The sequence below is a fragment of the Diplotaxodon limnothrissa genome, linkage group LG13 (genome assembly GCF_057381915.1).
Source record: "Diplotaxodon limnothrissa isolate DT_005_m linkage group LG13, D_limnothrissa_male_GT1.1, whole genome shotgun sequence".
Taxonomy (NCBI): Eukaryota; Metazoa; Chordata; class Actinopteri; order Cichliformes; family Cichlidae; genus Diplotaxodon; species Diplotaxodon limnothrissa.
Window position 1 is genome coordinate 24,435,125 of NC_140608.1, and position 22,454 is coordinate 24,457,578.

The window sequence follows — 22,454 nt, forward strand, 5'->3', positions numbered from 1 at the left end:
CATGCGGTGCACCGGATTATAAGGCGCACTGTCGATTTTGAGAAAATTAAAGGATTTTAAGTGCGCTTTATTAGTCCGAAAAATACGGTAGGTCTCATTTCTGGCTAATAGGAAATAGTTTAGTCAACATCAACAATGATGGACTGTCTAAGCTACTTGTCAAGACACAGGCCTTCATATAACTGCCCCTGATTCCAACTCTTGTTTTAACTTGTTTGAACCGTAGTCCATCATCAGCTTTTATTTTTATCTGAAATTGTAAATTTCCCATTTTTCCTGCAGCTTCTCTGACCACAGACCGAAACGACTTCAACAAAAAGGCACTAAATGCTTTGAAAAAGTAAGTCAGGCTTGTTTCATTCTCTATCACGTGTTTCAGCCACGCAAGCGAGCCACACAGTTCAACAGTCCACCCTCACTGAGCTATTTGTCTTCCCTCTACAGAGCTCATTCACTGGACCCTCAGGATGCGCAGATTGCCATGTACCTGGCTCTGCAGCTGGCCATCGTACGCCAGGTAAAAGCAAGCCAATGGAATCAATACTGAAGCATATTTTTTTGTTTTTTTTGACAAACTTGTTTTTTTTCTTTTTCTTTTTGACAAATTTGGTGTTTATCTGGCAGGTATCAGCAGCTATGGAGCCCCTTCAGGCAGCTTTATCTCTCTGTGGGGATGACTTACACTCCCTCCACCTGCTCACCCTGCTGCTCAGTGCCCAGAAACACCACCGTCATGCTCTGGACACCCTTACTTTGGCCCTCGGCCAGCACCCTGACAACTTCAAGTAAAACCTACTATGCCATCCCACACACACACATGCACACACGTACGCAACAGAAAATGTTGGTGGACTGAGGATAATTCAATCGATCGCTGCACTTCTAACACTTTGTAGATTGTTTTTTAAGTGTGTGTGTAAGAGAGCTCCAGAGAGCGGTGCAGCCAGGTTCTATCCTAACACCAGTCCTCTCCGTAGGGATAGGGTGTCTGCTCCGCTACACAAAAGGCCAAGCACACACCACACACACACACACACACACACACACACACACACACTTGAAGCCTTATTTAGACGTGCCAGAGTGGAAGTCTGCATTGCGGTACCGATGCCCCTCATACACCCTTACCCTTTTAACACTGCAGCTCTGACCCAGACCTAAGCACTGCTGTCCTGGCTGAGCTAAGACATCCTAACACATAAACCCACCTGTCCGCTACGCTAAGCACACACACTTTGACAATTAAAGTGAACTCATTTTGGGCATGGAGGAAAGTAGTGATGTGAAAGGACATGTTGCAGGTTTAAGGGCTTGAACCTTTGACCTTTGGCTTCAGGGCTGGTATTACTAACCATTTCTTCACCTTTGTGCAGAATCATATTCGACCAAGACTTTTAAAGTATACCAGAGTTAATAGATAAAGTATTGTAGTAGGCAAAGTACGCAAGATCATAAGTATGAGAAAGTGATAAGAACGATTTTTAATTAGAATCCGGTTTGATTTGAAGCAGGTTGGTTGCAGCATGAGCCCATAGCTCTAGTTTCTTTCCTAACAGTATTTCACTCACATAATTCTAGTCATCCGGCACAAAAACATCTAAAAAAAAAAAAACATGCTCATTAGCAGTGGGAAAAGCTCTATTGTATCTGACACTGACAACATTAACTATCAAGGCCAATTATTTCACACTAACAATAATTTGGAAGCATGTTGCATCATCTTTCTGATGTGTTTTCTTTCTATCTCAAAGCCCAGTCAAGCATTACAGAGTACAGCCATTTGGGGTCAGTGTTGGCCTCCACGGTCGCAGAGCAGACAGATGGGGTGCATCCATAGATCAGGAGGGAGAGGAAATGCAGACAAGAAAAAAAACAACAAAACTGATCAAACAGCGAAAGGAAGGAAGGACACGAGAGCCTGACAGAAGGAGAAAAACACAGAGTGGGAAAATCCAGGAAAGACACTGTTGATTACAGAACTGATTTACCGATCTGTGCTGTAGGTACAGTCGGTAGCTCGCATGCGTTCTCCCACTGTCTCGATGCACAATCACACACTCTTAAACACACACACCTCCTTCGCAGAGACACTTGACTGCTTTGACCCATTTAAGAGCTCTTTTCCGGGCTCAGCCAATCACATCACTCTCTGCGCCAGGAATCCCCATCGCCCCGGTAACCATGAGGTCATATGGATAGAGCAGGCAGCATCGTTGTTGTTTCCAAACTGTTGTTACAGATCACTACCAAGACACTGAGTCAGAAAAAAAGGAAAGAAAGAAGGAAACATATCTTTTTGTTGGTAGTTTCCTGAAAGGAACAAATGAACCATTAATCGAGGTTTGCCAGATGTATTATTTGTTATTACCTGTAATAATAATTTACTGTCAAGTCAGTAACACATTGAAACTAAGCCATCAGATTAGTGGAGAGAGAGGCATACAGTAGCGATGTGAATAGGCTGGCTCTAGTTGCTTAAGCCCAAACTATTAGCCAATCAATAATCATGAAGTGCATAATAGCATTAAAAACATTATAGCTAAAGTGATAGCTGGTCTAAGTTGGATTACAAAGATAAAGTTATGAGCAGGGCACTGGTGAATATTTTTTTTTGCATTAGCTTTATACTGAAAGATTTTCTAGTGTCAGTCAGTGTTGCCAACTTGGCGACTTTGTCGCTATATTTAGCTAGTTTTCAGACCCCTGAGTGACTTTTCTTCTAAAAAAAGTCGCTAAAAAAAGACGTGAAAGTGCGTATCAACAAGCTGTAATGCAGTCAGTTCTTCTTTTACTCTTATGCTGTTTTGTGGATCACAAGGTTTAAAACTACTTATAAACACACACAAAGTAACTCCACCAGAGTGCCTATTTCGGGTCACTTTTGCCGGTCCAAGCCCGGGTAAAGGAGCAGGGTTGGAATTGTGACATTAAAAAAACAACAATTGCTAAAAGAAATTTAATTTGTAGTTCTAAATAAACTCTAAATGCATTTAGGACATTTTTTACTCACTTTATGTCTCTTCCACGATGTTATTTCTCTCTCCAACAACATAGGTTACAATTAGATTAGCATGACCAATTATGCAAATTAGGCGATGACGTCATTTAGCAACTTCTAGCGACTTTTAGGACAACCAATAGCAATTTTCCTTACTGAGGAGTTGGCAACACTGGTGTCAGTGTGTTCCCTTCTGCATCTCCCTCAGCTGCTCTCTTAGCAGCTGTTTTAGCAGCAGCAGCTAGCAGCTGATTAGCTTCTTGATATCCTCTTTCTTATCCTATTTTTATTTGCAGTAACTGTTTTTAGGTTTTTTTAAGTGATGTATGTGAAGCCAGTCAGATGAAGTGGAGCATTTTGGCAGCTTATGATGAAGTAGGTGGAGACCAAAAAAAGAGCCAAAAGAAGAGTCACCAGAAGTGCAACTCAAAATGCTAGTTGCTAGCTGCTAGTATCTGCCTCAATCGGTTCATTTTAACTATTCAAAATTGAATCTATGAAATAATGACAACCTTGTAATTCCCCTTTTCCTTCTTTTCACTTTCTTTCTCACCCTTAGCCAGCCAGCCTTTACATAATAAATTAGTGAGGAAAGCCAGATAAATTTAGTTTCAGTGCTAGCTATATAGCTAGCAAGTTGTAACCTGGTGGTGTTATTGAGTTGTGTGGATATGTACAGGCAAGAATAGCTTTTCCTAAAAAATTAACTAAATTTCTATGCAGATGACACTGTTGTGTGACTGTGTGGCAGCAGCTTTTTAGCTCACTGACTGAGCCATCTAAGGTTTTTCATAGGCACACCAGTGTTAAATCTCAAATTTATATAGTAATGCATCAATGTCTCCACCTGAACCTACAGAGTATGCTTGTTTCCATACTGTCATGCAGACAGAGAGGAATAGTCAAATATTATGACGGCCTTTTGCAAACACTGTATCACTGAACTTGCAATGCAATGCAACCAGCCACTGCAAACAGAAACATGGTCCTAAATCCATCCTAGAACATTCTGGACCATCTGGACTGAGGCCCATTTTCAGACCTCAAAGTCAGAGAATAAAAGATCCAAAAGACTTGGTGTGAAAGGATGTGTTTTCTCAGTAACGAGCTCATTGAATATCATTTGCTTTGAAAACGTGAGCGAGCATCTGAGATCAAAGCTCGCATTCCACGACAGTCGTGCATGTGTGTGTTTTGTGTGTGTACTTGTCTGCTGTGGAGGGGGCGAAGAGGATGCGACCGTGTGTTTGAGATCGTAATCTTGCTCACGCATGTTTGTGTGTCACTGCATGTGTGCATGCATGTGTGTGATTCTTGTTTGCCACTGCCTCTCTGCACCACAGCAAACTGTCAGCTCACTGTAGCATACACAATTTCTCCTTCCTCCTTTTTCTCCCACATCCTCTACCCCCGGCTTCTGCCGGCTTCTGTCTCTCCGTCTCATCCTATCTCCTTCTTTCTTTCTCTTCCTTTTCTTGTCTCTCTTTTTTTTTATCTTTCAGTCTCCATTTCTCCCTTTTCTTTGAAATTTTAATCACTCAGTAAAGAGGCATGCATTTCAATGTGAAATGGGATTCTGCTACAGATTGAGAGAGCTGAGGCAATACAGGGACGAGGGGGAGGGTTGCATGTGTGTGTATGAGAGGGAGAGAGAGGAGTAGAGACAGTGATTGTGGTCTCACAGTTTGTACTAAAGAGAATGATTAATCCCAGCCTTTGATTCTGCATTCATCTAACGGGATGTTGCAGCAGGAGCGTGTACTGCTACATGTGTGTGTGTGTGTGTGTGTGATTCTGCACAAGCATGTGTTAGCCTGCACATGCAGGCCTGGATTACTATGTGCTCTGAGCAAGCATGGGTCTTGCGTGTTATTCTCTATGGATGTGCATACTGTATAACTGTATACTCATTATATACTCGAGTGTGACGCACACGTGCACTTTTCTGCATGTGTGCGTGCACCCATCTGCCTGTAGAGTATCCGCACTCTGATCTGTGGGAGTGCAAAATGAGTAATACTGTACATGTACCACTTTTTCTAAGGAACATTATTAGCTATTTTTATATGGAGTTTACGCTGGTGCTCACCGCTCTTAGCCAGCCACCACTGAGCTCTTACTCTGAGCTACACTACTCACTGCTATGCATCCTCAAACACTCCACTCTGCACACACCAGGCTCACTCCCAGGAGGCTGGAAATGACAGCCTTTGTAATTTCATGTGCAGTTTTGAATGTTGTAATCTTGATGAAATCTGTCTGTTGTGGAGCTGTGAGGGAGAGCACTGATTGTAATAGAGGAAAAGGCTCTATCCTTGGATGACTTAGATCAGTTGATATTTCTTTTTTATGTTCACAGTGAATTAATCGTGCAAAAACACGCTGTAGAATGAATATATGACTTTACTGTGCTATATTTTCAACAAACTTGTTTTTTTTATTTTTATACCTTCTAATATGCCATATTAGAAGCCCTATATCAGTGACGGTGACATCTTTTCCTAATTTTACCAATTTCATATGCCGATGTTCCTGTTTTCTGATTGCTACAAGAATAAAAATGTCTTGAATGCAAACATAAGTCTTTTTCAACCTTTCCGTTGTAACAGTTTGCTTCACTTTGCTGTTTTTCAGATGACGTTCATCATGTTTGATGCTACTGAAGCCTTTCACTAACCGAAAGGGCAAAACACATCCCTTTTTAAGCTTTTAATCTGAAAGTATATTCCAGCTGCTTTTACTTTTACCAACAAGTAAAAGATATTGGAATTAACTAGTAAAGGATGACAATATTTGTACATAAAAGGTGCAAGTAATGAAATTAATTGAGCTTTTCCCATCATTTTAGCTCCAGTTTTTATCAAAAGTAGTGCAGCCTAGTGAAATTTAGCACTACAAACATTATTCAAAAGCCTTTCAACACTTTCCAGAGGTCCGAAAACTCGCGTTTGATTATTTGCTACAGTATCAGAATATAGTTAGAAACTGGCATCTAGGGAATGATGATGGTCTAATCTAGCCATGAAGCCTACAGGTAGATGCCGGGGTGGTGGATGGGTTGAAAGAGCAAGCAGCAATGCAGGGCAGTAGTGGCAGCATTGACATATCAGCGGGAAATATGGGAAATTTACAATTAAATAGACCAGCAAATCGGGATGGTGTGTTTGCCATATTGCATGAGGGGAGTGAGGCGTGTAATTCACCATCCGCTGTCTCCCAAAAATATTTTTTTGATGCAACATTGCACCTAACAATGTCTGCAAAAGGCTCACATATAGTGGGAACTCAAGAGCTGAACTCATAGTGTTTATGCAGAGGAACACTTGAAGCTCTACAAATAAGATTTAGTTGATAGAAAATGACAACCATCTTCTTGAAGATGTTTGTTGTTGTGGGTGGCTATGGCTCCAGAGGTGGAGCAGGGTATCTACTAGTTTGAGGGTTGTTGGTTTAATTCCTGGTTGTTCTAGTCTGCATGCCAAAGTATTCCTGAAGAAGATACTGAACTCTGAGTTGCTCCTGATGAAATCATCAGAGAAAACACTTAAATATAGGGGAAAATTCTTGGGTTAATGACACATGTTGTATAAAGCACTTTAGGCGCTTCAGTACAATGGAAAAGCGTTATATTGAGGTGAGCCAGTCCTTTGAATATTCTAAAAGATGCAGGATATTAAAGCAGCAAGAGACATTTCTTTTTAGTTTTATAGTTTTATCGTTCATTGGATTATATTGTATCCATGTTTTCATGTTGTTTAGGCCAAATTGTGACGCTACCATCATAATGTTGCAACAGAGCAACATTTTTCCAGTCCTCTGTGGTCCAGTTTAGGTGAGCCTATGTATATTGTAGCCTCAGCTGACAGGAGAGGTACCCGCTGTGGTCTTCTGCTGCTGTAGCTTGTCTGCTTTAAGGTTTCATCTCTTGTGTGTTCAGAGATGGATGCCTTGGTTGTGGCGATTGGTTGTTTGAGCCCCTGTTTCCATCCTATTAGGTTGAAGCACTCTGGCCAATCTTCCCTTGGATCTCTGGTATCAACAAGGCATTTTCACCATTCCCTGCAAAGCTTAGAGATGGTTATGCGGGAAAATCCAAACAGATCAGCAGTTCCTGAAATACTCAGACCTGCCCGTCTGGCACCAACACTTAAATCACCTTTGGCTGATTAGAGAGTGATCAGTGAGTGTGCACAATATACAATAACTTGAACTTCATTAAATTAAACAAGGGATTCAGAACAACAGGGTATCTTTGCTGATTTCAAAGCACTTTTTTAGTTATGTAGCTCCATTAACCATATTAATGGCCTCCTATGAACTCCAGTTTTCTTTCAGTTTCAGAAGAAACTTGCAAATTTATTTCTTTGCAAGCTCTTATTTTGAAATTACCATGAAGGAGTGGGTTTCATTAATGACAAATTGAAACTGACTGGAAGAAAAAAGCAAGATTACTGTAATTTATCTGTGAATGAGTATGAAATTTATATTATTTGTTGTACAAACATTACACAATATAAGTTTTACATGCTCATTTGAAACTCAGCAGCTTTATTAGAAAATAATTACAAACTTTCAGGTTACACGGTTCTTTGTTCACGTGAGATACACCCACACACACACACTTTGTCACATCTTAACACTTAGATGGGTTTACATCATCACAAAGCTTCTAAACGCTTTGTCACACCGGTAACGGGGAGTCTAGAGAGATGCACACAACCACACGTACACACTCTGGTGGACTCCTACTGGCAGGCGTATCCTTAACTCAGCGTCCCTCGGCAGCACTTGTCATCTGCATGTCAGCAAATCCAACCCCGTTCCTCCCACACTCGTACATTTTTTTCTTTTCAAAAATCCCTCCATCATTGCTTCACACCCTCCGCACACACTCCCTTCTCCCAGCCGTGCACCGACCCGTGAGTCAGTAACGAGGCGCATTTCAACAAGAGTTTTCTCCCCTGACACGAACTCCTTTCGCTCAGCCATTGATCCTCACCTTCCCTCCATCACTTCATCCATCTCTTCTTCATCCCACCGCCTCCCCCCTCCAGACTCCCTCCCTCCCCCTTGACAGGAGAGCACAGAATAATTGGAGGAGCCTTCAACAGAGGCAGTGGACAGCTTGGCGTCAGATGTTGCAAACACCATAGTCTCTCTGCCTCTTTCCCTCTCTCCCTCCTCACACTCATGGATGAGTGATGCCCATGACAGACCCCATCCTCTGAGAGCCCCTTCTGGCAATTACTACACACACAACGGCAAACACACACAAACACACACACACACAAACACACAGACATACAGACTTTCACATCAGAGACTCCCACATCACTTAACCAGTTGTCTTCAACTAAAAGGGCCGAGCGGAAACACTCTACAGCCTCCTCTCATCAGCCTCTCAACACACACACAACTCTTAAAGGTTGTTGTTGATGACTATCTTTACTGTCTCTGCTTCTGTTGATCCATATGTGCATTATTCTACATGCAATATGTTTATGGGCTCTAAGCTCCCAGGTACTGCACTAGCACAAACACACATGCTTGCATGCAAATTTATGTCTTGTGATGTGTTTTCTAACTCTTGTAACCAAATAAGGTTAAAGTCTGTTGCAGGGGATAATAGCTGGTAGCTTTTACATCCCCTCCAATCTGTTGCAGGGGATAATAGCTGGTAGCTTTTACATCCCCTCCAATCTTTTATGTAACAATAAGAACTGTTCAAGGCTTTCAATCTCATGCACTCAGTTTACAGATTAACGTGCATATTAGTTAATCTTATATGAACAGATGTTCTGGTTATAAAAACAAAACAAAACAGTTCAAATTTAAACAAAAATGCATTGTGGCTTTTTCTTGTTCCAGTTTGCTGTTCACAAAGGTAAAGCTTGAAGAGGTGCTGCTCGGCCCGGCTGCAGCCCTGCATACCTGTGAGGAGATGTTGCAGCACTGGCAGAGCCGCTATGATGTCAGCCGCTCCAGGTGAGCATGCACAAGAGAGATAAGCATTGGCGCTACTTTGTTTATCGTGCGCTGCAAAATGTGCATTACCGTTTAGCTCAAATAGTTTCTGTGCTGTTGTGCACGATGAGGCTGGGAGGGGGCGGCTGTCTCTGCTACGGTGTTATTCAGTGTGTGTGTGTGTGTGTGTGTTCACGCATTAATGCTTTTTCTGATATAATGTTCTACCTGTGACCTGAGTGCTTTTGAGATGTTGACCTTTTTCATGTTTTGAATACCAGAACTGACATACAGCAAAGCTCATTATTACCCTTCATAATAACTGAACACTAAAGGCACTACCAAAACCAATACAAAAATACAAATATAAAAAAAAACAAATGCAAAAATTATATTTATTTATAAATGAAGGCTGGTAGAACGATTACAGACAAAAATTTGCATGGAATTTGTATTTTCTTTGTAAAAATTTCCCATCTAACTCTTTATTTTCACATAGTTCCTGAAGGAGCTAGGAGGATGAACAACAAATATACTCTTTGACCATTTCTTAATCAGAGTTTAGCATGAAGTCAGTTAAACATCTGGGATAAAGGGCAGGGATAGCTCAGTAGGTAAAGTGGTCGCCCCATGATCGGAAGGTCGGCGGTTCGAATCACTTAACGGCTACCCTGAGGTACCCCTGAGCAAGGTACCGTCCCTACACACTGCTCCCCGGGCGCCTGCTTAGTGGGCTGCCCACTGCTTCACTGAGTGAATGGGTCAAATGCAGAGAAAAACATGTAATTTCCCCATGGGGATCAATAAAGTATCCATTATTATTATTATTATTGATCTGGTCAGTTTGGCAGCAGAAGGGGTTCTCAATCAGTTTTAGCTCCTTCATGCCATTGCTCAAGAGCTCTCTCTTGGTGGTGGGTCAGTGAAGGTCTGTAGAAGCGTATCTGAGGAGAGACACACAGGCCTTACAGGGTAGGCATCAGCACCCTGACTGCCATTAGGTATTGGGTTAAAATTCTGGTATGGTGGGTCCTGTGTTTCTTTTGGTGCACAGCAATTCCTGGACTCATGTGACGAGAGTATGCAGGCAGCTCCTGGAGCATGAAGGAATTGATACCAACGACTGTCTCGTGCTCGCCTGACCAACATTTGGACAAAAAGTGGTGCACTAAGTTAAAGCATCAGCTAATGCTAGCTAGTTTGCTAAGCCAGGTACCTCCATAGACTCTATTTATGTATTACACAAACAAAATTATACCTAATAATAAATACTAAATGTTGACACATTAGAATTTCACTGACCAGAACACAAGAAAAAATAATTTAGATGGTCCATACCTCACATCAGGTGATAATCATTGCATCCAGTACATTGGAGAGGGCCACTTCAATGACTCAAAGTAGCTGATGACTGACTCTCAGGCATAGCTTCCACACTAAACTCCTTGTAGACGTGTGTGGGTAACACCAGTAGGTATTTTTTTGAAATCTCTATTTAAATTAGAATAAAGCTCATTTTAATAACTCCAGGTTTTAAAAAACTACATCTACTGACTCACCACTTGAATCTGATTAAAAACGGCTTCACATTTTATGACTTTTTCCAGAAATAAGGTTTCAAATATCTTTTCCCCCTGAATGTTGTGCATTTACTATGCATCCACAAAGCTGAGGCTTCACTAATGGCTCAGTCAAGTGGTTCTTGAATAAATGGCATGCTGGAACTTCAGGAAGTGCAGTTTCTGCTACAGTAACAAGTATAATGCTCGACATCACACTGGTTACACTGTGAACCTCTGCATGGAAGCATGCATTAGTGTTGCTACACAGTAGAGCTGGGCGATATGAGATTTTTTCATATCACGATATGTTTTTTTCGTTTCAGGCGATAACGATATCTATCACGATATAAGCCAAATAACTATATTTGTAAGATTTAAATGTGCCGTTGCTCACAAGTAAAATGTGAAATAATCAGCAGCTTGTTTTGATTTAAATATTTATTTCCCATAATAAGTTGAACAGAGTAGATGTACTTAAGGAACATGAGACTTTTTCAGATAAATAAAGGCAAATATTGCAAACTACACAAAAGGCAGCCGCTAAAGCGTTTAAGTTTCAAAATAGAACAAACGAAACAGACTAAATTGTCAATTCCACTTAGAAACAAAATATTAATTCTAAAAATAAATCTTAGTTTGTTTTACAGAAGAACAGACAAAACTGACTAACTTTTGTCAATATCAAATAAACTGAGAACTAAAAGGAAATTCTCAATCTCTCCTTGTTGTATAGCTTAGCTTTTCAAACAGTTTTAACAGTTACTTTAGTCTGACAAAAGCCGAATGACGAATTAGCGCTTCCAGTCAGAGACTGAGCATGCACCGGTTTATTGTATTTCCAGACTTGCTTTCAGCACAATTTACAGTGCGCGCTACTCTGTTTGACTTGAAATAGCCGAAATACCTTCACACTACGGAACTTCTATGGCTCTTCCATTCGACAATCTCTCCAGCATTGGAACCATCATCTGTTTTCTCTTCGGTCACCTTCAGTCACGCTCTCGGTTGATTTTCTCTAGTTGGCACACTCATTTCCTCCATTACCCAGGCGGCACGGCGGCTGGCTGCTTCCCAAACAAATACACATGTGCGGCTTGGCACTTGTGCTGTACGTAACAAGTCACGTGACGTGACGCTGCGGCTGTGATTGGTTCGGCTCTGCGCTACTTAATTTGGATTGGCTGTTCTTTTTTTTTTTCTTTTTTTTAAGAGGACAAGAGCAGTGAGGCCTATCGCAATAGTTTAATTTTTCTATCGAGAAAAATTTATTTCGCAATACATATCGTTATCGTTCTATCGCCCAGCTCTACTACACAGTTAGCTCGCTAGCTCATGTTTCATTGGCTTTTTTCTTTGACCTCTCCTTCTAACTTGATACAGAGAAAAGATGCAGGAGGAAAGAACTGAGGAAGCTAATAAACTTTAATGTGCAATTTTTGAGACTGCATTTATTAAGGAAAAATGTTGTACAAATATGTATTTTTAAAAATGGACAAATACTTTTCAGAACAATGTAATTTAAGCTAGCCTAGCCATTTCAAAATGTTTAAGAATATCTATCTATCTATCTATCTATCTATCTATCTGTTGACCATTTCCTGACTTATTTTTCCTTTATGCTGCCTTCATGTTAAAAGTGAGTCATTGATACTTTTTAGCTTTAGCATAACCTTTAGCATAGCAAAATGCTAAAAGCAGAAGGAGGACCTGGCTATCGCACACCTTTGCTTTTCCTTTTCATTATTAGCAAGCGAGCTGTAATACACAAATTATGTGTATTAAAGCCAATTTATTTAAGATGGACTTGATCTTTAATTTCAGTCACAGGTGGAATCTCACGGATAAAAACAAAAACAGTACATGTGAATGTCCTCTCTGATGTGTTACAGCGAGACAGATGACAGCAGCAGTATACCGATGCCTGAGAGGACAGAGGTCAGCCCCAGCGGCAGGAAACCCTCCATCCACCTCACCCTGCCTGACTTCCAGGACACCTCCACTGGTCTGTTCTCTCGCTTGCTCAAATCTTTTAGAAACGACATGTCACTGTGCATATTTGGATTGCAACATGCCGAATTGATTAGTTTAAGTTAAACACATCCTGCTCTCTCTATGGCTTTGGGTAAATAGCAGTGAGAAAGGTGAATTTGTAGGTCAGTCTAAATCCCCCAGCTTTTGACCTATTCTGGATTAAAAGCCCTGTTTGCTTGTCTGCAACCCAGTTCCGGAAACCAGATGTGCTGTTTAAATATCAATGATGTGACTCACACCTGTGTTTAGAGCAGGATCTGCAACCTGCACATTTAGTGTTCAGGGATTCAGGACATTATAGTTACTGGCTTTGAAATATTTTACTTTTTTTTCTCTACGGAAGAAAACACAGTTTCTGTCTGCTTCTCATCAATGCTAACATATGCATATTCATTGTTCAGGTTGTAAATCACCACTTTAGTGTTTAGTTGGTTTAATGTGCAAGATGAGGAAACATTTGCAGCACTAACAGCTCCCATTTCTTACCTATGATCCTGCTTCAGGTTCACTGAGTCCTTCGTCAGTTGCACTATCCCGTCTTGAAGCGGCTCTGTCCGAGGTGTCAGACCTCAGCTCTACCCGTCGCCATGGGCCCACCTATATTTGGACCATCCTGGAACGCATTTGGCTGCAGGCTGGTATGAGAGCGCACACTTGAATGAAAATGATATTTCAGGAATTATTGTGGTTGGGATCTTTTGGGATTTGAACCTCTTTTCATCCTCATCCGAGATACAAGGTCAGCCCATATCGTGAAACCATGTTGGGGTCCATGAGCTTTAACTTACTGGTGAACTAAAAATGAAATAAAGACAAAGCTTGCATTAACTTTGCTGGACAAATGAATCAGATTCAATGTTTTATCCTAGTGATCTGAAGCCCAACAGTAAGAAACCATTTTAGTCATCCAGTTTTTTTTAAATAAAAGCTATGAAGTAGACAACGAGGCCACAGCTCAGCAAAGCATGACAGTGTTTTCATGAGCAGCACCCGTCTGCTAAAACACCATGCTAACACGTTAGCTGATAGATTACCTTGTTCACACTGCTGGTTCAGTATACTGGCATGCTAATGTTTATCAGTAAGCACTAAAGCCAGTCTGCAGTTCATGTAAAAAGATTGCAAAAAGATTGTGACTCGAGTCACTAAAGCCCCTTTTCCATTAGTACCTACTCACCCAATGAGAGTGGTTGTTGTTATAGTAATGTGTCCGAGCGTCCCGTGACGTAATTAGCATGATCCACGAACGCTTAAACAAAGGTGGATGTCGACGCAACAGTATACCTGCTGGTTGGTCTGTAGCTTTTCGTCAGACTCGGGGACCACGGCGTTGTTGGTGGTTTTGATTTTCGTGAAGGAGACGCTCTCATGGCTCACTGAGTGATTCCCCGACCAGCCAATTGTTGGCATGCAGTCTGATGATGTCACATTTTAGTACCTGCTCAGATCGCTTATAACCCCGGCCGAGCAGGTACTATTTTAGTATCTGGTACCAGGTACTGTTATCTAATGGAACACCCTTAAACCGTAGTGAACCGTGCCGAGTCAATCCGAGTGGGTACTAATGGAAAAGGGGCTTTTAAGCAAAATGAATGACTGAAGCAAATTACTGGTAAACTGTTTGATAGTTATTGAAAACCTAAAACTTACATTGTTGACTTCATGCTGAGGCAAATATTAGGGGACCTTCAAAGTAAGTAGTCTTCATCCTGTGGCAACCATAAAAAATTCTGTGGTAGTCCTTTCAGTGAACTTCGACCAATGTCATAGATCTGCCTCGCTTTCTGTACATGATATTGACAACAGAGAGCGATCACATCCACGTCGAACGTGTGGAGATTTTAGTTCCTTTATGCTACTATACACTGTAAAAGGAGCATTTGAGTTGTAGTTCACATAATGTAGTGTTATAAATAATTGTCCATGATGCTCTGTTAATTTAGAGCAGCTTGTGGCATAAATCATACAGTGTGTGGCAGTCTAAGAAGTTATCTAAGCACTGTGCGTAGGTCTTTCTGGTGATGTCACAGAGCAGTACCAGTACCTGATACCACAACAGGGCATACTTTTCAAAATAAAACAGGAAGTAACTGGAAATGGCAACTGAGTTAACTCACTCAGACACCAGATGCAAATGTGTCTTTACAGTAATTGCCTCAATAGCTATTGAAACATTCGACTATGTGTCAGTGATGCCCTCACCAAAGAAATCCAGGTAACCCTACAGTAAATACAAATACAATCTCCGCTGGCACCTTTTAATGAATGTGCGATGTTGCAGTGAATGAAAGCTGTGCAGCCTCACTGTCTTCCAACGCCTTGCTGACCTGTTTATCAGCTCAGATGAGTTTCAGTCGCTCAAGGGAGTGAGACACTGTTTGTGCGTTCGGTTCATTGTGAGCGTGCGTTTTTGTTTCGGGCACAACAGTCACTGAAATTCTCAGAGAATATTAATTTTGCTACATGCGAAACCCTGGAGAACGCAGCGTTACAGTATAGCAGATTTTTGGAAGAGAATATCTATTTGCAGGCTTGTTGGTGTTTAAAATGAAATAGCTGAATAGTTGACACTGACGTGTCTCAGTGCTTAAATACATTTGGCCACTGCTCTGTTAAGGAGACAATGCTCAGTTATCCACATTGCTGTTGCCTCCACCCTTCTTCAGCCTACCTGAGGAAGTTCACATAAAAGAGCAGAGCATGAGCAGGAAATGAAGGCCGAGGATCTGTTGCACTTGGCTTGAGTGGATGAGCCATGAGAGGCAAGAATGGAAATGCACACAGCGAAGATGCCTTTGCTGTATTCGATGCTTTACGACACAAGAGGGGTTGAATGGAGCCAAGCGGTCACGTCCCCCGTGGCTTTGTGTAATCTGAAGGTTATTTTCTATGTGTAACCTCTGAGCCTCTGCTATTCATCTGCTGAGAGCAGTGTGTGTGTGAGAGAAACCAAGGGTGTGGCCCCTGGCTCAAGGCTGGACACCAATCCCCCCCCCCTTCATTCTTTCATAGCATTCCTCTTCTCATCGGTCACTTCCTCTTCTTATCTTACATTCTCTTTGGCCTAACAGAAAAACGCACACACACACACGGCTCTTTAAAAGGAATACATTTAGCAGTATGCGAGACTCACATACTTAGCTCTAAACATATAAATATTCTCTGTGCATGCAGGCACTGATCTAACAGTTTTTTCCTATGAGCAGCAGGAGAAAGTCTTACATAATCGCTCACTGAAGCCTTTTTCCCCAAAATGAAGCCATGAAAAGGAACCCTGAGGCAGCTGAAAAGGGTTTTTGTTTTTTTTCTTCCATTTTTTTGTTTTCTCATCTCGCAGAGGTAGCATGCGTGCACTAAGTATTTCCCATCTGTGCATCTCTGAGACACAGGTAAACAAACAAAACATCCGCTACCAAACACACACATGGGTTCTCTGCACTCGGGAGCAGACGGCTCTCTCGATGTATTTGCACAACAGCCCTCTCTGTAACACGTGCGCACAATGCTGTCAGTGTTTTAGAGCTGAAGGGTTTCCTTCTCAGGGTTTCTCTGCCTGTTGACCCAATGTCCTCTCACGTAAATGATTGACAGGTCTCGCTGAAGCATCCGGTCCGCACATTGGTCTGCTCCAGCTGAGGGGGCAGGTCCTGTGGTCAGCTCTTATTTTTGAGGTCTTATTGGAGAGTAAAGTGCTTGTGGGCGTGATTCTGACTTTGTGTGTGTGTGTAAACATTTGTGTGTGGGGTTTGTCCTCATCTTCCCAGCAGCAAAGAAAGGAGGCAGGCAGCTTTAATATGTGATGGCCATATTAGGCAACAGCTTCATGACTTTCAGCCACTACATCGCTCCGACTCTCACTTTCATGGTTTGCGTGTGTGTTTGTGTGTGTGGTTGTGTGTAGTATTTGAGCACTGCACAGATATTATTTTTACATGATGCTGCTGAACTCACAGCAAAGTTCATCACAGTTACTGTCACAGGGTTACTCAGGGCATTAATACTCTTATTCTCCTCTTTTTCTTTCTCTGGCTCTCCATCTTTGCTTCATCACTTCCTTTCTTTTATTGTTTTCCCTCCTCTGTCATTCTGTCCTTTTTCTTTCCCCCCTCCACCTCTTTTCCTCTCTTGACCTTTTCACCTCCTTTCTTTACTTCTCTCTCCGTGTCATCCTGCAGGAGAGCTGTTCATGGCAGACAGTCGGCTTAAGGAGGCTCAGTTCTGTATAGCCGAGGCCAGTTCGCTCTTCCCCAACTCTCACTCTGTGCTGCTGCAGCGGGGCCGCCTGGCCGAGCTCCGGGGCCACCTGGACGAAGCCAAAGGCCTGTATGACGAGGCCCTGGCCATGCATCCTACAGGAGAACGGATACTGGTGCACACGGTGAGAGATAGCGGATGCTTTAGAGGCTGCAAAATTAAGTTAGAACTTATGTAACGCTCTGCTCTTTCAAGTGTCACACATGCAAACATGGTGTTCAGTATCCTCTCTCACACACATGCACACAAACACATGATTGGCTACAGTGACATGTTTAAATGCTATAATTTAGTAAATTAAAAATTCAATCAAAACTGACGTAATATGCAAGCGGAACATGTGCAAACACTTATTTGATGTCTGCTAAAAACACACACACACACACACACACACACACACACACACACACACACACACACACACACACACACACATTAATGAAGTATTTGCAGTACTTCTAGTTGACTGAGCAAAGTTATATAAAAGTGTACTTCAAGCGAGATCTTTTACATTTGGACTTGCTGTGGATTAGCTCACACGCTCTGACTCAGACAGTGTAGGGCTGTTTAATGAAGTTAAAAGTTTTCTCAAATTCACCAAGTTAAATTACGTCACAATTAAATTGCATCAGCTGCCTTCAGCCTTCATAAACACGCCTCCCAGAGAGTAGGAAAAGGCTTTCCTCGCAACAACAACAGCAATACGTGTAGATAAAAGTACATTTCAGGGGACTTTTGTCAGTCAGACTAAACCAGGGGTGCTCACACTTTTTCCGCATGTGAGCTACTTATAAAATGACCAAGTCAAAATGATCTACCCACTACAAAAATCCAAAACATATACTTATTTATAAATATATTGAGGATTCTTTATATCTACAATGTATATACATGCATAACCGCAATATCCAATATTTCACAACACAATTAACTATGTAAATTTTTTGTCATTACCTGAGTTTACTCTGATGACTTGCACTGAATTGAATCAGCCAGGGATGCATAGTCCGGACAGTAGCTGCTGACGGCCAGGTTTAAGAGAAAAAACCGAGAGCTAAAAATTGGAGTTAACTCGCTGACTAGCTTGTCAGTTTTACTACACTTCGCGCCGCTGTTTGCGCATGCGCAGCGACCTAAGCGTCAGAAAAAATCTGCTGTCATCTGACTGGCTTCCCTGTATCAATCAAGTGACGGGATGGATGATAGGTTGGCATCTATTTTTTTAATGCCATGCGATCTACCAATACTACCTTTGCGATCGACTGGTCGATCGCGATCGACGTATTGAGCACCCCTGGACTAAACCATGTCCCACTGTGGTCACATGTTCTTATATACACAGTAGCAACATGGCAGTGTGCGCACACATTTTTAATTTGATATTTAAACAATTTTTTGAGTTATTATATAGATTTTAATCCATCTGATCAAACAACTAAAGACAGCACTCAAGACACAGATGAATTTGAGCTCTTAGCACTTTTATATTCAGTTACTGTATTAAACTATAACCTATACACTGTATTAACAAAAGTAATCACTCACCCTTCCAAATCATTGAATTCTTGTTTTCCAGTCACATCCACTGGCTGACCTCATCAATGTGCTTCTGGGAGAACGGTCAAAAACTTCAATAAAGCCTTCCCAGATTAAGCTGTTATATCACATTTCGACATCATTTTAAACTCTATAGATTATGAATGTGACGTCACTCAAGCTCATATGTGTGTGAATGCAGACCAGTGAATACTTTTGCCAGTATAGTGTACATAAAATGAAGCGGCTGCGGATTTACTTTAAACCTGCAAACCAGCAGGCGGCGACTGCTCTGAATGCAAAAATGAAGACAGATTCTGTTGTGGTTTCTCACAGGGTGCGATTTGCACATTGCATGAGAGCTGTCTGCCGTGCTGGATGTGGTACAATCACTGGCTGATAGAGAAGAATGTGCATTTGCCCGACTGGTTGGCAGTGGTTCCTAGAGGTTGCTGGCTCTCACTGGGTGAAATCGGATTTAAAGAAGGTGCTCCACCAAAAAAACAAAACAAAAAACCCTACAGTGATTGCTTTGGTTGCTAACAGATTGCTACAGTTGGCGTTTGTCTGCAAAATCTTGCAAACTACTAGGCGAGTGGTAGTACAACTTAAAAAAGTGTGGCACAAATCAGAAATGGAGAAGGTTCACTTTCAAAGTAAAAGTTTTGCTCCACAGATACAGTCATGTTTAAGGAGTTTTACTTCTTAAACACGACTGGTGAACAGTCTCCATTTCCTGTTTGTTTTGCACTTTTCACAGTTTCCTTAGAGCTCGGAGAGTAGCTGTGTTTGTAGACAAGGACTTTGCTTCCATTCAAACTACAACCACTGCATTATGTTAGCAAGCAAAGCAATAACGAGGATGTTTTCACCAACCCATGCAGGAACACACATTTCTCCCTAGTGACAGATGGTTGCCAGGAGGAACACTTTCCATCTCTATGATTATGTGACTTCCTAGCGACTCCCATCAACCTGCAGCAACCACTTGCAATCATTCAAGGAATTTTCCCCTTGTGATGGGTGCTTGCCACATACTCGTGGACCTGTCTGTACATGTTCTCACTCCCAAAGTGTAACATTTTACGCTAGGTGACAAATCGTCGATATGTTACGCTTCCGGGCACCCAACATGTCCCTATATTACGAGATCGGAAAAATGAGGAAACATGAGAACCGTTTGGAATGAATCTACACATGCTTGTTCATTTTACTTAAATCGCTTTGTAAAACACTATCTAATGTCATTAAAGTTCTGGTTAACGTTAGGGATAAGGTTAGGGTCAGGGCTGGAATACATGGCTGGAACGAGTAGAGTCATTCTACTGGATTTCATCCATAACCAGGCGTGTAGCATAAAAACGCAGAAGGTTTTGCGTTCGCCTCTGGAGTGACAACGGGCTGGTCTGTAGGCCAGTATGACTGGCTTTTTCTTTTCATTTGAGCTTAAATAGTTGATTGTCACACGTCAGAAATGGTGGAAGAGTAACGTCACGTGGTTAAAGGTTATGCGTCTGCAAAACCTAAGAAGGAATCTGTGTGAAAGCAGCCCTCAGCTTCATCTATGACCTCAGAACACTTTTCTGACGAGTTTATGGTCTCATAGGCACAGCTTGAAGCTTCACAGCAGGACAGCAAACCAGTGGGTGATGTTGCCTTTATCATAAAGGCTATAATTGTAACAGATGCTTATTAGCTGCTAATATTAGCAATGGTAGCTTCTTTGCTCTTTTAGAAGCAAAACAAATCCCTCATGTTTCAAACGGCTGTAGATTATATTAGCCTCAGAAACTTAGTTGTACTGCAAGTTAATTTGGAATTTTCTTGTTTAAGCGCATTTTTTAAAGTTTGCCATGTGCTTCTAATAGTACTTACACTGTTATAAGTATAGTACACTTATACTGCCTCATACTGTTCATACTGTAATCGTGTAGTCTTTCTCTCCTCTGTGGCGTGCTGTACTGTGTCATTGTCAGAACTCTGAGTGGTTCAGTCCTGTTTATCGCAGTGCGTTGCTGTCGTCCTCTGAGACGTGCCAATTTGTTGCAGGCAAACCTGAAATTTCAGAAAATAGAAGCAAACAAATTTCGCTCCATCACCAGCAAATGAAAAATAGCGCTTAAAGACTCACTCTCTCTTTCCTGATCACTCCCCCACATTTCTTTCATCCCAGCAGATCCTCTTTCTCTCTCACTGCCGCACTGTAAAGATCCTCTCTCGCCCACTTCCACCCACTCCCTCGCTTCTCTCTCGCTCTCTCAGTCTGTCTTCCAGATGATCCACAGGATTAACCACAGCTCTTCTGACCTTTGAACTGACTCTGTTGTCACAGTGAACGAACCAGAGAGGGATATTCCTCAAATCCAAACGCAGCACTCGACACTCACACACACACACACTCACACACAATGACTGCGGTCTCCATAGTGACCGGAGATGTGCTGGCTGATATCACTTTAGCCTTCTTGTGACCACATAAGGCTAGTGCTTTTGCTCCTGCAGCGCACTTTTGGATGCATGTGCGTGTGTCTGTGTGCGTAGAAGTGCAGTCCCACTGGGTTAGACAGAGGTACGCTTCTCTTCCATATTTGGCCTGTGGGAGAACCAATCCCAGGGGGTGAGAAGTTGAAACAAAGCCAGCTGGCAGCGTCCGTCTCTGGGTCTCTTACAGGACAGATGTGTTCTCAGTCTGAGTGTTTGAGTACGTGTACGCATGTGCATGTGTTTAGGCATGACTGTGTTTGTGTATGCCAGCCTTCCTCCACGGATTTGGAGCACATGTGGACTACTTGGGCTTGCTTTTTTTAAGTAAACTATATGTGTACACTTGGACAGAGGCACACATTGTAATAGACACAAATTGACCCAAATACAAAAATTCTGCTTGTAGAACACTAAAGTTTATGGACTATACTATGTTAGGCATGCTAATGGAGGCTTGCAGTAAATAACTGCATTCTTGCATTGTTATGGAGCCTGTGGGACAATGTGTGGGACATTTTATTTGGAGCTTCGCCCATATTTGTGACTTGCATCAGCCGGCCAGAAATGAGCCTACAGTTACTCTGTGGTGCTGTGCGGCTCTGCGTTCATCCATTTATTTTTACACAGTATCTGCTGTGGACATTTTGTGTGCCAGTGGCCCATTTTCTGCTGTGCCTTAAGGGGAATTCTTAAGATATTCTTGGTAGATATTCTTACACCTCAGTTATTATTCTGCAAAAGTACCTACTGTACTTTCCATGAATGTCCTTAAGATGTTTTCATGGTAACTATACTTTAAAGATGTCACCTTTCTGTGGCTCAACAGTTAATGTGATCTGATATTTATTGTGGAAATGCAATTTCATTAGGAGCCTGTTTACAAGTGGTTTCCGTGGGCTTATCATGCGTGCTCAGTGTGTACTGCACTGTACATTGCTTTCACTAGAAGATCGGGGGCCTTTCTTAAAGTCATTTAAGCTGCATATAAACTGTAAAAGATACGTTGCTTCCAGATTTAGGAGTGAAGCCAGTGCATAACTACCTTAAACGTGTAATGTTTCTTACATCCAGTTTGGGGGAGACTCATCGGATTGCAAGAAGCAGTGTATGTTTAGAAGTCAACAGAAAAACGGCTGCTGACTCGATCTATCCTCTCAGTAAATGCTTCCTTGCTAGTTTCACGTCTTATTTAAAACAACATGATGTTAATTTTGTAAGCTATAGTCTGTTTTTTAAGTTAAAAAGTGTGACAAAGCTCAGAAGCTAGTGTCACCATTCAGCAGTCTTCTTGAAATGCTGCAGGCGTTGTCTGAATAATTTTCATTTCAAAAGTCACTGACATTAAACTGTTAGCTTCGATACAGTTCAGTTTAGTTCAGTTTTATAGATATAAAGCCAAATCACAACAACAGTTGCCCCAAGAGCCTTTACATTTTAAGGTAAAGACCCTACAATAATACAGGGAAAATAATCAGACGACCCTCTGTGAGCGAGCACTTTGGAGACAATGGGAAGGAAAAGCTTTTTTTAAAAAGGAAGAAACCTCCAGCAGAACCAGGAGCAGAGAAAGGTCTAAGTCTCCTAACAGCCTGTGAGGTTTCCATGGTGGGTTCTTGTCCTGCCTA

At 41.8% G+C, this 22,454-nt stretch overlaps 1 protein-coding gene across 3 annotated transcripts in view; it reads left to right on the top strand.

The window, feature by feature from the left end:
• Window positions 1-22,454, top strand: part of ttc7a (tetratricopeptide repeat domain 7A) — a 63,471-nt gene that overhangs the window by 26,865 nt on the left and 14,152 nt on the right. For all 3 annotated transcript variants that reach the window (XM_085368925.1, XM_085368922.1, XM_085368924.1), the window contains 7 exons: window positions 283-340; window positions 445-517; window positions 625-785; window positions 8,867-8,983; window positions 12,414-12,526; window positions 13,059-13,193; window positions 16,731-16,933. In XM_085368925.1, the coding sequence (XP_085225051.1) occupies window positions 283-340; window positions 445-517; window positions 625-785; window positions 8,867-8,983; window positions 12,414-12,526; window positions 13,059-13,193; window positions 16,731-16,933 (860 nt within the window). The remainder of the gene's footprint in view (window positions 1-282; window positions 341-444; window positions 518-624; window positions 786-8,866; window positions 8,984-12,413; window positions 12,527-13,058; window positions 13,194-16,730; window positions 16,934-22,454) is intronic.